We start from the raw sequence: 13,603 nt of genomic DNA on the forward strand, positions 1-13,603 counted from the left end.
AGCCCTGTCCTCAACTTCACTGAACACCTTTGGGATGAACTGGAATGCTGAGTGCACCTCAGACTTCCTTGTCAACCATCAGCGGCAACTTTGTTAATGCTCTTGTAGCTGAATGGGCAAATCCCCACAGCCATGTTCAAAGACTTCCCGGAAAAGTAGTGGCTCAAGTCCATATTAATGCCCATGGTTTTTGAAAGTGATACTCAACAAGAACAACTGGTTGTGAGGGTCAGGTGTCCACATTCTTTTGGCCACATAGTGTATTTTATTTGCCTATTTCCCAATGCTTTTTTCATAGTGGCTTTCTTATAAGCATTTTTATCCACAAATCTCTTTGTTAATAGTTTATTTGCTCCATATACATTGTAAATAGCATAGAGATTTGCTACAGGAGGGCAGTGTAAAGCTAGAGGCCCAAGAGACTGAGATGAACATTTGATCTTTACATAAAATCAGCTCCAAAATTACTGGCACTAGAATTATTCATTGCATGAAACAAACTATGTACATTGATTCAAATTTCTCACTCAAACAATTAAAGAACGTGTCTACATTTAGCCTCTAACAAAAATCATTCTAGTAGGAATTTATTTCTTTATGTTGGCATCATTTATTCTCATACATTAGTCTAATTTAGTCTCGTGAATTTTTTTTATACTCCCGATACACTTGGTATACTTACCTATTTAGGTAAACGTTACTTGCTGCCTTTCTCATTTTTAACTTGATTTACATGGGTATATTTACACAGTATGTGGTACGGTGGTATTGTTGCCTCAACGTACCAGGGTCCCCAAGTTCGATCCTGTGCTTGGTTACTGTCTCTGTGGAGTTTTACATGTTCTCCCCATGTCCATGTGGGTTTCCTTTGGGTCCTCAGTTTCCTCCCACCTCCCAAAAACATACCAGTAGTTGAATTAGCTAATCTAAATTACTTGTAGGTCTGAATGAGTGTATGAATGTGTTTGTGCATAGTGCTCTTCGAGTTTCAGTATTCGAATCATGATTTGCATCATCCCTATTCAGCATTGAGGTACATGCATGCAATAAGGAGTTAATACTGAAATTATCATTACGGTATTCAGACCTCAGGCAGAACTACGGACTCACAGACTGCTCAGACAACTGGGCGTTATTTGTGAGCATGACTGTTGAAGGTGTAATTATCTGCTGCTGTAATTGCTGTCTTCTTAGTATTACAGAAGTAGTATAAAAATAAAACATGCACATAGGTGGCACAATTGGTGCGTCCTAGTTGAATTATTTAATTATTTAATTAATGTTGGAAAATGGCAGGTCAATCCAACAGCCGGTGTAGTCACCTATCTAAGAGAAGCTACTGTTCAGAAAGATGGCAGCATAAGTGTTTGAAATAAGTGTTATTCACATGCAGTGTGTATGCCTGCAGGAACACAGAGCACAACTGCCATGGCACACATGCTGTGAAGCCTCAGAGCTGGATAGCACATCTGCTGAGTGAGAGCACAGTTACTCTCTGGTGTCTCTCTGGTGGCCCTGTGGTAGAACACATATAGAGCCAACAGTAGCAAGCAAATAATATATTCCTATATTGATAGTTGATTCTGAACAATAATGTTGAAGGTGAAAGAAATTACATATCCTAAAAGTGAGCAGGTGCTTTGAATGACTCCTGTTTAGCAAACATGGCATGATTCAACTAGCCGGCTAATGTTAGCTAGCTTAAGCAACTTAACAAATGGGCTTCTTTCAATAGTGAAATGTGTATTAATCTTACCTAGACTAGACAATTGCTCTTAACTAGCTTGCGTAATCCAACAAAGTAATCTAAAATAATTATTATTGAAATCCATTTAAGAGTCGGTGAACACTAATCATCTTACCCTTTTTATTGATTTTTTTTCTTTGTGTTTTTTCTTTGAATGTTTATTTGTTATTGTTTTTTGTTCCCCCCTTTCTTTTGGTTTTGGCTGTGGTTGTTTTGTTGGGGTTGTTGGGTGTGGTGTTATAATGTGTAAAATGCTATTTCCCTATAAAAATTCTATGATCAAAAAAAAAATCAATTTTAAATACCTATCGAAAGTTCTAATCGTTCTTATGAAACAGTCTTCTGTATATTTCTGCCTGTTACCGCAGGATGTATGCAATTAAATAGAAATAAATCTCATAAACATCCAAAATGTGGTTAAACACTGATCTATCCTCTGCATTATCCATCTGCTTTTCTGTCTAAGTGTGTTCTCTGTCCTGATAGTGTTATCTGTTAAAGTGATTGATAACCCATGTTGCTCATGATTACATGTATTATTTTGCAATCTGTGCAATTCAGTTCTCTTCGAATTGTAAGATTGCATCATGCATAGTTTGACTGACTGCTTCGTGACTAGTATTTGGAGCATGTACTCCAACCCTCATATTTAGTCCTACAGTATCTCTGTCTCTCTGTGACTCTGGTTGTGGGTTTGTGTTTTAGTTGTGACTATTTGTTCGTCCCACAACTCTTTCATACTGCATTCTGGCTGGTTGTTTTCTGTTGAATAAAAGCAGATGCCAAATGAATAAATGTAAATGAATAAAAATGTGTATATTCAAATTGACAATTGACACTCATTTAAGCAGCTTTAACAAAAACACATACAGTAATTGTAATATGTAACCAAAATACTGAATAATAGACTGTATTCTAAATAGTCATATTATGATACTCCACCTTAATGCCTAATACAATGCAAATATAACAGGTAAATATAAAGATTGCAACAACATTGTTTGACCATTTAACATCTTTTTATAGTTGTGGTGTTGTGAGGCTTAGGTCATCTTACATTTTGCTCTAGGTCAACATACCTGGAAGTCATTAGTTGCTTTATTATGTTTTTTTTCAAGGGACTGATTTGGTTATGAGTAATTCAATGTGCGTGACACAACACAGCTTAAACAATTTCTAAGTTATATTAGCTTGAGATATTATTTTCAAATTTTCAAGCAGCAAGTCCACTTTGAAAAAGACTAGGCCCTATGATTACTTGAATTAATTTCTTAGTAGTATTAACTATTAATTAACTACTATTACTAAATGCATAAAATACATACACACACTCATTCATTCAATTTACTTCCACATTTCTTGCTGGCTAAGAAGGTCAGTCTGTATTTCTCTGTCCCCAGCCATAGAACACAGGCTTCTGGGTCTGCTACGGGGTCTCCCTCCAGTAGGATGTGCCTGATTCAGCTCTAGAGGGAGCTGACCCGAGGGCATCTTTTTAAGGTGCCCAAACCAGCTCAACTGACTACTGGCTCCACTCCTGGTTCCCTTCCAAAGATATCCATGCAACACTAAAGGAACATATCCACACAACCATAACTTTCTCTGTCCAGACTTCATGTAGTGCAGCTTGCTACTATATAAGGGTTTCTAACTGCCATAGTGATTTCAACCACAGAGACGGACTTAAAAACTGCCTCCTTATGGAATGGCATGTCTACTGGGTTAAGGAGTTCTTCAAAGTGCTCCTTTTATTGCTCATCAATATTCCCAGTAGAGTTCAACACTTCCCCTCGCACTTGCTTAGAGAATTTGTTCATGACCTCATCTCCCCCTTCTGAGGCCCAGAATGGTTTGCCACAACATATTTGGGGCCGCCTGTAAGTCTTTCTCCATGCTCTCAAAACTCCACCCTGCCCGAGCGTTGATCATTGACCTTTTGTCCAAGGTGCTCTGCTACCCAGAACACTTCTGTTTCTTGCACAGAAGTATAATAACATTTCACAGCATGGATTCAGATCAGGTAGGTAGTTTTTCCCAATCACGCCCTTCCAGGTATCTCCATTATTCCCACCATGAGCAGTGATATCCCCCAGACGCACTTCACCAAGAAGGCTGTATGCTCTGAACTGTTATTTGGTGCATGTGCAAAAACAATAGTGAGAGTTTCCTGATGGAGACTCATGGAGACATCCCTCCTGTCCACTGGGAAAAATTCCTACTGTGATGCCCTCAGCCTGGGACTGGTGAGTATACCCACACCATCCTGAGGCCCCTCTCCTGTGGGAACTCCGGAGTAGGAGAGAGATCATGCCCAGTCAATGCCATGACAATTAGCCCCCTCCTGATTTCCTCTATTATTGCACACTAAATGGTTCCAGATCCTCATATAAAATGGTGTATAAAACAAGAAGTACATGAAAAAACAAAGCACAGTTTTAAAAGGATCGTTTTATTTATTGAAGGAAAAGTTTATACAGCACCTATATCAACCATGTGAAAAAGTAACTGCCCCCTTAATAACTGGTTATGCCAGTTGTAGCAGCAAAAACTACAACTAAACATTTCCAGTAACAATTTCCAAGCATGTCTCCAGACCTAAACCCTATCGAGCATCTGTGGGGCATCCTCAAGCACAAGGTCTCTAACATCCACCAGCTCTGTGATGTCGTCATGGAGGAGTGGAAGAGGACTCCAGTGGCAACCTGTGAAGCTCTGGTGAACTCCATGCCAAGAGGGTTAAGGCAGTGCTGGAAAATAATGGCGGCCACACAAGATATTGACACATTGGGCCCAATTTAGACATTTTTACTTAGGGGTGTACTCACTTTTGTTGCCAGAGGTTTAGACATTAATGGCTGTGTGTTAGGTTATTTTAAGGGGACAGCAAATTTACACTGTTACACAAGCTGTACAGTCACTACTTTACATTGTAGCAAAGTGTCATTTCTTCAGTGTTGTCACATGAAAAGATATCATCAAATATTTACAAACATGTGAGGGGTGTACTCACTTTTGTGAGACACTGTATATATATATATATATATATATATATATATATATATATATATATATATATATATATATATATATATATATACACAAGTATGCCATTGATTGAAACTGACATGATGAATTATGAGGAGGCACAGAGGCTTAGTGGTTAGCAAGTCTGCCTTGCACCTGTAGGGTTGCTTCCTCTGGGTACTCTGGTTTCCACCCCCAGTTCAAAGACATGCATTGAAGGCTGAGTGGCATTTCCAAATAGTGTATGAAAGGGTGTGTGAAGGTGTGTGCAATTGTGCCCTGTGATGGGTTAGCACCCCGTCCAGGGTGTCCCACCACCTTGTGCCCACAGTTCCCTGGGATAGGTTCCAGGGTGTCCCATGACCCTGTGTAGGATAAGTGGTACAGTGAGGGAAAAAAGTATTTGATCCCCTGCTGATTTTGTACGTTTGCCCACTGACAAAGAAATGATCAGTCTATAATTTTAATGGTAGTTGTATTTGAACAGTGAGAGACAGAATAACAACAAAAAAATCCAGAAAAACGCATGTCAAAAATTTTATAAATTAATTTGCATTTTAATGAGGGAAAAAAGTATTTGACCCCCTCTCAAGGAAGAAGCACAAAAGAACTGTCGATCTCCCTCGGCCTGGGGCTCCATGCAAGATCTCACCTCGTGGAGTTGCAATGATCATGAGAACAGTGAGGAATCAGCCCAGAACTACACAGGAGGATCTTGTCAATGATCTCAAGGCAGCTGGGACCATAGTCACCAAGGAAACAATTGGTAACACACTACGCCGTGAAGGACTGAAATCCTGCAGCGCCCGCAAGGTCCGCTGCTCAAGAAAGCACATGTACATGCCCGTCTGAAGTTTGCCAATGAACATCTGAATGATTCAGAGGACAACTGGGTGAAAGTGTTGAGGTCAGATGAGACCAAAATGGAGCTCTTTGGCATCAACTCAACTCGCCGTGTTTAGAGGAGGAGGAATGCTGCCTATGACCCCTGGAACACCATCCTCACCGTCAAACATGGAGGTGGAAACATTATGCTTTGGGGGTGTTTCTCTGCTAAGGGGACAGGACAACATCACCGCATCAAAGGGACGATGGACGGGGCCATGTACCGTCAAATCTTGGGTGAAAACCTCCTTCCCTCAGACAGGGCATTGAAAATGGGTCGTGGATGGGTATTCCAGCATGACAATGACCCAAAGCACACGGCCAAGGCAACACAGGAGTGGCTCAAGAAGAAGCACATTAAGGTCCTGGAGTGACCTAGACAGTCTCCAGACCTAAATCCCATAGAAAATCTGTGGAGGGAGCTGAAGGTTCGAGTTGCCAAAAGTCAGCCTCGAAACCTTAATGATTTGGAGAAGATCTGCAAAGAGGAGTGGGACAAAACCCCTCCTGAGATGTGTGCAAACCTGGTGGCCAACTACAAGAAACGTCTGACCTCTGTGATTGCCAACAAGGGTTTTTAAACCAAGTACTAAGTCATGTTTTGCAGAGGGGTCAAATACTTATTTCCCTCATTAAAATGCAAATCAATTTATAACATTTTTGACATGTGTTTTTCTGGATTTTCTTGTTGTTATTCTGTCTCTCACTGTTCAAATAAATCTACCATTAAAATTATAGACTGATCATTTCTTTGTCAGTGGGCAAACGTACAAAATCAGCAGGGGATCAAATACTTCTTTCCTTCACTGTATGGAAAATGGATGAATGGATAGATGCTTAATGGTGAAATTAAAGGAAGATGGTTTGGAGAAAAATTGGGAAGATGTAAAATCGTAATGCCATCCCTTTGATTGTCCCTAAGAGTATTGCTAAATGTCTGGATTCACCGCTCAAATACATTCACTTGAAACTGTTAAGAAGTAATTTCCTCTCCATCGCCACGGCTCTTGCTCTTTTATATCTCTTCATTAATGCAGCCTTCCTTGAGGCTTTAACTATCCCTTAATAACACGCATGGTGCAGTGAGGAAGTTCAAAAGAACAGACTAGAGATGCAAACACTTACCATTATATGCACAACATCTAAACAGAAAAGTGTAATCAACTACAATCTTAATTTTGTGATACCAAGAGCAAAACCATAGAACTACATGACAAAAACAGTATGATAGGACCACATGCGGTATGGTCAGGTGGACTCTAGTCGTAAAAGCTCTGTGTTAGAGATAGGATGGTTTTGAGTTTAAATTATAGGATTTTCATAGAGCCACTGCTAAGCACTCAGCTCGCCACTGCATTGAGGTGAATTCTGGCACACTTTTAGTCCAAAAATTAAATACAAATACACCAAAGTAAAAAACATATCAAACATAATCTGGGACCTTATGTAAGGAATACAACATGGCAGGGTGTGCTGTTATACACCATCATATCAATGATAATAATCAACAATGAGATGGTGTGATGAATCAGAATGATTGTCCCCACACTGAAGTTGATTATTTCCCTATAACAGCACATGATTTATTCCTCTTATACCACAGCAATTTGCAAACAATTAAAATTAAATTGTATTAATAAACTCTATACTAAATACTATATCTGTACTGTTATAAATATTGAGAAATGCTACAAGATTTATCTATATTGAGGAATGCTACAGGATTTCAAATATAATGCCAGGTGACCAGCTTTTCTAAAAGAACCAACATACCAAGTAAACTCACATTTTATTTATTAACTGCTAAATGCTGAGATCCTCTTAGAAGTCTGTTTAAATTGTTTGTCTAAACAAAACCTATAAAATTGCATGCCTCTTTCATGAAATATAGTTAGACTGTGCAGTATACTGTAGTATTGTATCATGCAGATATGATTATGTTAATTGTTCATACATAAATATCGGCATCGTCTAGTGCAACTGCCTTAAAATGCTACAATCATCTTCAGGAATTCCAACATAAAACATAAAAAATGCTAGACCCTTTTAAATCAGCATAACAAATTTGAATCTCATTCCTTGACTGCAGCAGCACCTGCATCATTGCAACACTTCAACCATGACTGTTAAACAGAGCATAAATTATCATGCAACATTAAAACAGCCAGAACCAACTACAGGTGATGATGCATAAACTGAAATTATATGGCCCATCAGTTGTATTACCAATATAATAACAGCAGTGTGACAAATGGGGAATCAGTACATCAAACATAAAATGGACTTTTAAGACGGTCTAGATGGAAAATTGATTTTTTTTTTTTAAAGGTCCATGACTAACACAAATGAGAGCAGAGTACAGAGGCCATGATGGTCATGCAGGTCATAGATGGTGACAAAAGGTCTTATAATGTCAAGTGAATCTAATCAAATGGTGAAACTTTATATCTAATCAAATCTAATCAAATGGTGACAAGAGTATACATCAACACTTAATGAAGAATTAATACATGCACTAACCCTAAGTTTATCAGGAAATAATAAAATATATACAGCACCTATGAATAGTTATTAATAATGGAAATATTTAAGTATTAACATCTTGTTAACTTGTTCTTTTAATTAATATTTTATATACACTGGGGGGAAAAAGCTCCTTAAATTGACTTAATTCAAATGTGTACATCTGTTCCAGATGACTGAATTGAGTTACAGTAAGACAATTTGTTTTTGTACATCCAACATGATTTGATTGTGTATTTTCAAAGCCCTGGAATAAAATGAAAGATTGCACACTCACCCGAGTTCAGGATTAAACCCGGGAGCCTGCGCTACAATGCCACACATGATTAAATCAGGCTAATTTACGAGTACAGTCATTTCTTCCATTTCAATGCCAACATCCTCACAAAATTTTATAATGTAATTGGATTATTATAATACAACGTGAATTGATCACATTCACTCTACACAATTCAATCTAGTACATAGATATTGGTTTAAATTAAATTAACTTTTTTTCATTGTAGAGCATTTGGACCAGCAATAATCTGCACTGATCAGCATCATATTTATAGCCTAGATGACAAAGCTGATCTCACCCAAAATTCATAGCTATAGGTAATGAGTCAGTGACAGTTTGTTGGATTGCATATAAGTAATGTATAAAATAATTTAAGTTATAGTCACTAATCTTTTTGTAGTCTTTTTGTGCCAGTTGCCTCATTGTTAAAGATTTGCATTGTTAAGGATTTGCATCATGAGGCTCTATTGTCGGTGTCTGATAAAAAAAAAAAAAGCTGTTAAAAGCATCCTTTTGATTGTGATTTTTTTTTCTTTGCCAAATGGTTTGAATGCTAGCAAGCACCAAGCAAATCTGATAAAATGTCGGCTTCACAGTAAAGCCGAGAATGGAGCATCCCTCTGAGGATGAATGTACATAAAAATCATCATTTGATTTTATGTAAAAATGAACTTACATAAACTCATAGTGCAATGTATTATGAAAGAGCTTTGTGTGTGTGTGTGTGTGTGTGAATGCATGTATACAGTAAATGTATGTTTCTGCACCATAAAAGTTCCACAGGAAACACTTTGCAGGTTGTAGTGCCTGTTAAGCATCGAGGGACCTTCAGCTCTGCTTCAAGTGCAGAGGGTTAATTGAAAAACTGTTAGCTGTAGCTCACAGAAGGTGACACGGTAACACCAGCTGCTTTCATACTTTCCTGGCATGTACTGGTACTGTGCGGCACAAAAAAGACTGAGGGGGAGGGGAAAGGGGGATATATTTTTTTTAAACTACACACTTGCCAAAAATAAATCACACTCCTGAGAACGGGGATACAGGAATTCAAAGTGCCAGAAGAAAATGTGTTGGATGAATCGTTGGAAAACAGCGTGACTGATATAATGAGTCAACAAAGATGCAGTTTATGAAATGGGAGTGAAAGACATGGGTTCACACTGTTTCACAAGTTCGCATAACCCAATATAACAGATTACATATGTCAAACAACATTGCTTTCATTTAGAGTACATTTAAGACAACTCAATACCATTTTTTGTTTATCTCATTAAACAATAAAGGTTCTTAAGTCCATATTTCCAGCCCTTACTCTTGTAACTACATACCTGTTTAGCCAAAATCAAAGTATGCAGTGAATTAAAATGCTAGGTATTGACAGTCTGAGATTAATCAATGAATAATTACTTCTTGAAATGAACCAATAATTGATGTTTCATTACTGCTTCTATGGTGTGGTGCATGAATGTAAAATGCAGTACACCCTTCCCTTCCCTTCTCTTGCGAAACACTATTAAAGTGTTATTTACAAGTTCACCAGCACTTATTGGCTTTGAGAAAGTGAGAGATATGCAAACAATACCGTTGAAATGTTTTCTACCTTTTACTGACAATTCAGCATAATAAAAGACATGAAACCTTGGTAACACTTTACAGTAACAGTACATGAATAATCATTCACTAATACCTGAATTGATATAATGATGGGTTAGGGCACGTATTAATCGCGAACTAACCCTAATAGCTAACCTTAACGATAACACGAGTCTTATGAATTCATGCATGAATAACGGCCACATCAAGTACATGTAAGTACATGTTTGTTATTAGTTGTTTACACAAACAGCACTGGATTGCACTGGATTATTTTCATAATTTACATCGATCCTCCTTATTGAACGTAGAAAGACGCACTAATAAAAAACGCCAACAATTTCATCTCAACCCGTTTTACGTCATTCTCCATCCATTTCTCTTGATGTTTGTGGACGCAACTGCATATGGCAAATTATATAAACAATTTGAAATTATGCACGTTCAATTTATATTCTTTCTTATAGAGCATGTTTGCTTTAGTTTACCCCTACATATTAATTAATAAATTAACTAACAAACATGTACTAACATGTACTTAAGGTGGTCATTATTCACGCATGAATTCATAGGACTCACATCGTAGTTAAGGTTAGCACTTCATTAGTATGTGATTAGTACATGCCTTAAATCAACATTAGTTCATATTTAAGTAAGTGTTAATTCAGGTATTATTGCATGATTATTCATGTAATGTTATTATAAAGTATTACCGAAGCCTGTTTTCTACAAAATGATGCTTTTCTATGTGTTTCCACCATAGGCCTAGTCTAAAATATGTAAATACACAAAGGAGAGCAGATGATTCCCAACTAAATGTAATTCACTTCAGGAACATCATGGAAAGTACAACATGGACCAAAAGTGGCCCAGCTGGAAGTAGCCATATTTAAGTTTTTCACAGCCTTTGAAATCTGGACCAAAAGTGGTACAAATGCAAGCAACCATATCTAATGGATGTGCAGCATTTCATTTCTATGTCAAAAATAATGCGCTGTTCAATACCATGCTGAAGTCACCTGATAACAGTATCAGTTTGAACAAGCAAGAGTGATATGATTGGATTTCATTTACAATTCATATGATTGAGAAAGGTTTTGTGCCTTTTTATGCAAATTAAGTAATGCTAGTTGTATATCTGTGTTGGGGCTGAGTTGCAGCTGTGTCGTGACAGCCATTTTCAGATGATCGGTGTTCAGGGATGTTTTTCTGTATCACTGCATCACAGGATGAAAGTGAGGGCTAACACTAAGCCGTCATTCATTTGTTGTTTGAGGTCTTAAAAAAAGCAGTCATTTCCTCAAAAAAAAATTTTCTACACTCTTCGAAAATGAACAGCCACTCTAGGGGAACCCTTAGATTTATGGAAGAACACTTGAAGAACTCTTTTTTCTGAAAGTGTTTACACTTTCTGCTGCTTTAAAGGCTACATCTACAATGTACTAATCAGTTGCACAATCCAGTATTTCCGCCACAGTATCCTTTACTTAGCCAGTATCTTCTAGTGATGTCTATTAATTCATTGTCAGTAACCGCTTTATCCAAATCTGGGTTTGCATTGGATCATGAACTGATCCCAAGGACACCGAGTGCCAGTGCATCACAGAACACCATACACACAATCACACCTAGGGGGAATTTACTGTAAGTCCACCAGTTCACCTACTGTACTTGCATGGGAGGATACTGGAGAACCCGTAGGAAACCCACGCGAACTCAGGGAGTACATGCAAAACTCCATGTAGCCAGAATCGAACCGGGGACTCTGGAGCTGTGCAGCATCAACACTACCCACTATGCCGCAGAGCTGTAAGAGATCACCTGACTGTTCGCCTCACTCTTGCTTTGAGTTATGTACTGAAGGGGGTTCAGTGCCGATGGTGTTGCCTGGTATCAATAGGTGATGTGTGTGGCGTTGTCGGTTGTCAGTGGGACTGTGACCAGATAAACCATGGCCATTTGATTACAGCAGCAGTTCTGAATAATCTGTGCTAACTGTTCTGTTACCGTTTGATGTATTTGCTTTCTCTTAATATTGCGTATGATATGTTAATGTAAAAAAAAAAAAAAAAAAAAAAAAAAAAAGGGTAAAACCTCCCTCCATTTCTCAGGTGTTACTAATACACTCTTAAAAATAAAGGTTCCAATTGGAACCAAAAAGCATTTTTCCAGTTTTTCAAGAGTACCCTTTCAAGTTGCACAAAGAACCTTTTACTCTCAAGTTCTTTTTTTAAGTTCTTCTATTTACTGGTGCTTTAAAGAACCCAGAAATGGTTCTTCACAGCAGTGCCTCAAGGAACCATTTTATCATAAGTTATCTAAATAAATTAAAAACAAAACCTTAGTTAGTGCCTTTAGGAACCAAAGTAAGGTTCTTGTAGGTGATGGAGGAGAACCTTTTCCTATCCCACAAGAAACCTTATAGGGTTCACTTTAACCTGTTAAAGCATGATACCACGAAGAACCGATACATTGCGCTGAAGAACCTATGATGAACCACAAAGAACTTCTTTAATCTCCAAAGAACCATACAGATCAACTCAAGCACCCTATACAATGAAAAATGGTTCTTGACGAAGAAGGTTCTTTGCAGAACCTATCGTGCTGTAAAGAACCATTAAATAACCTATATTTTTAAGAGTGTACAAATTATCTTTATTGCAATAAAGATGTAATCAATTCTTGATCAATTGAGTGATAATACAGTTAATACTGTAAAATTAATCTCTCTCTCTCTCTCTCTCTCTCTCTCTCTCTCTCTCTCTCTCTCTATGTGCGCTTGTTCTCTTTATCTATCCAGAGCCATAATCTAGGTTACGGTCAGGTTCATCCACACTCATAAACACTTTTTGGTAGCTTTACATATGATCTTAAATGATAGTGACAGCTCAGAGATCAAGTAACACCCGGAAGACAAACGCCATGAAAGTGCACTGTTTATTCTAGGGTTCGAGAGCGCACAGCAAACAGCTAAATGTATAAAAACGCCTGAAGTGCAACTGGACTCAAGTTTGTGGAACGAGTTAATAAGGTAATACTGTGTATGGTAATGCTCGTGCTACAGCGGGTCCGAGTGCGCGTGCACAGAAGGGGGGAAAAGGCGCCTCGAATAGGCTATCTCATTCTGTTCATATAGAGCGAAATAAACAGTGTAGGACTTAATTCCACACTTTAATCACTATGAAGGCTTGAAACAGAAGGCTTAAAACTCTTACCTGGCCAATTCGTTCCCCACGAGGATCAGTGAGAAAACCGTCGAAAGAAAGAACGTCATTTCCATTTTGCAGGAATATATTGAAGTATTCCAGAGAAGTTAAGAGATCAAACCAGAGTTGTGTAGAGTGGAAGTGAGGAAAGTAAACATTCGGGGTGATCCATGCTGCGGTCAGAGAGAGAGAGGAGTCTCCGCGTCCCTGCGTCCTACTGTCCCAACTGGTGAAGCGCTTCAAGCGCCACGGAAACGCTCGCTCTCTCTCTCTCTATCTCTATCTCTCTCTCACACTCTCGCGCGCGCTCTATCTCTCTCTCCCTCTCGCTCTCTCTCTCTCGCT

General features: G+C 38.3%; 1 protein-coding gene across 1 annotated transcript in view; it reads right to left on the minus strand.

Moving 5' to 3' along the window:
* The window catches only part of gabrd (gamma-aminobutyric acid type A receptor subunit delta), a 38,183-nt gene extending 24,580 nt beyond the window's left edge, over positions 1-13,603 (minus strand). Inside the window, exon 1 of the mRNA XM_017467219.3 lies at positions 13,268-13,603. Coding sequence (XP_017322708.1) covers positions 13,268-13,332 — 65 coding nt within the window. The 5' untranslated portion in view covers positions 13,333-13,603. The remainder of the gene's footprint in view (positions 1-13,267) is intronic.

The sequence above is a fragment of the Ictalurus punctatus genome, chromosome 5 (assembly GCF_001660625.3).
Source record: "Ictalurus punctatus breed USDA103 chromosome 5, Coco_2.0, whole genome shotgun sequence".
Lineage (NCBI taxonomy): Eukaryota > Metazoa > Chordata > Actinopteri > Siluriformes > Ictaluridae > Ictalurus > Ictalurus punctatus.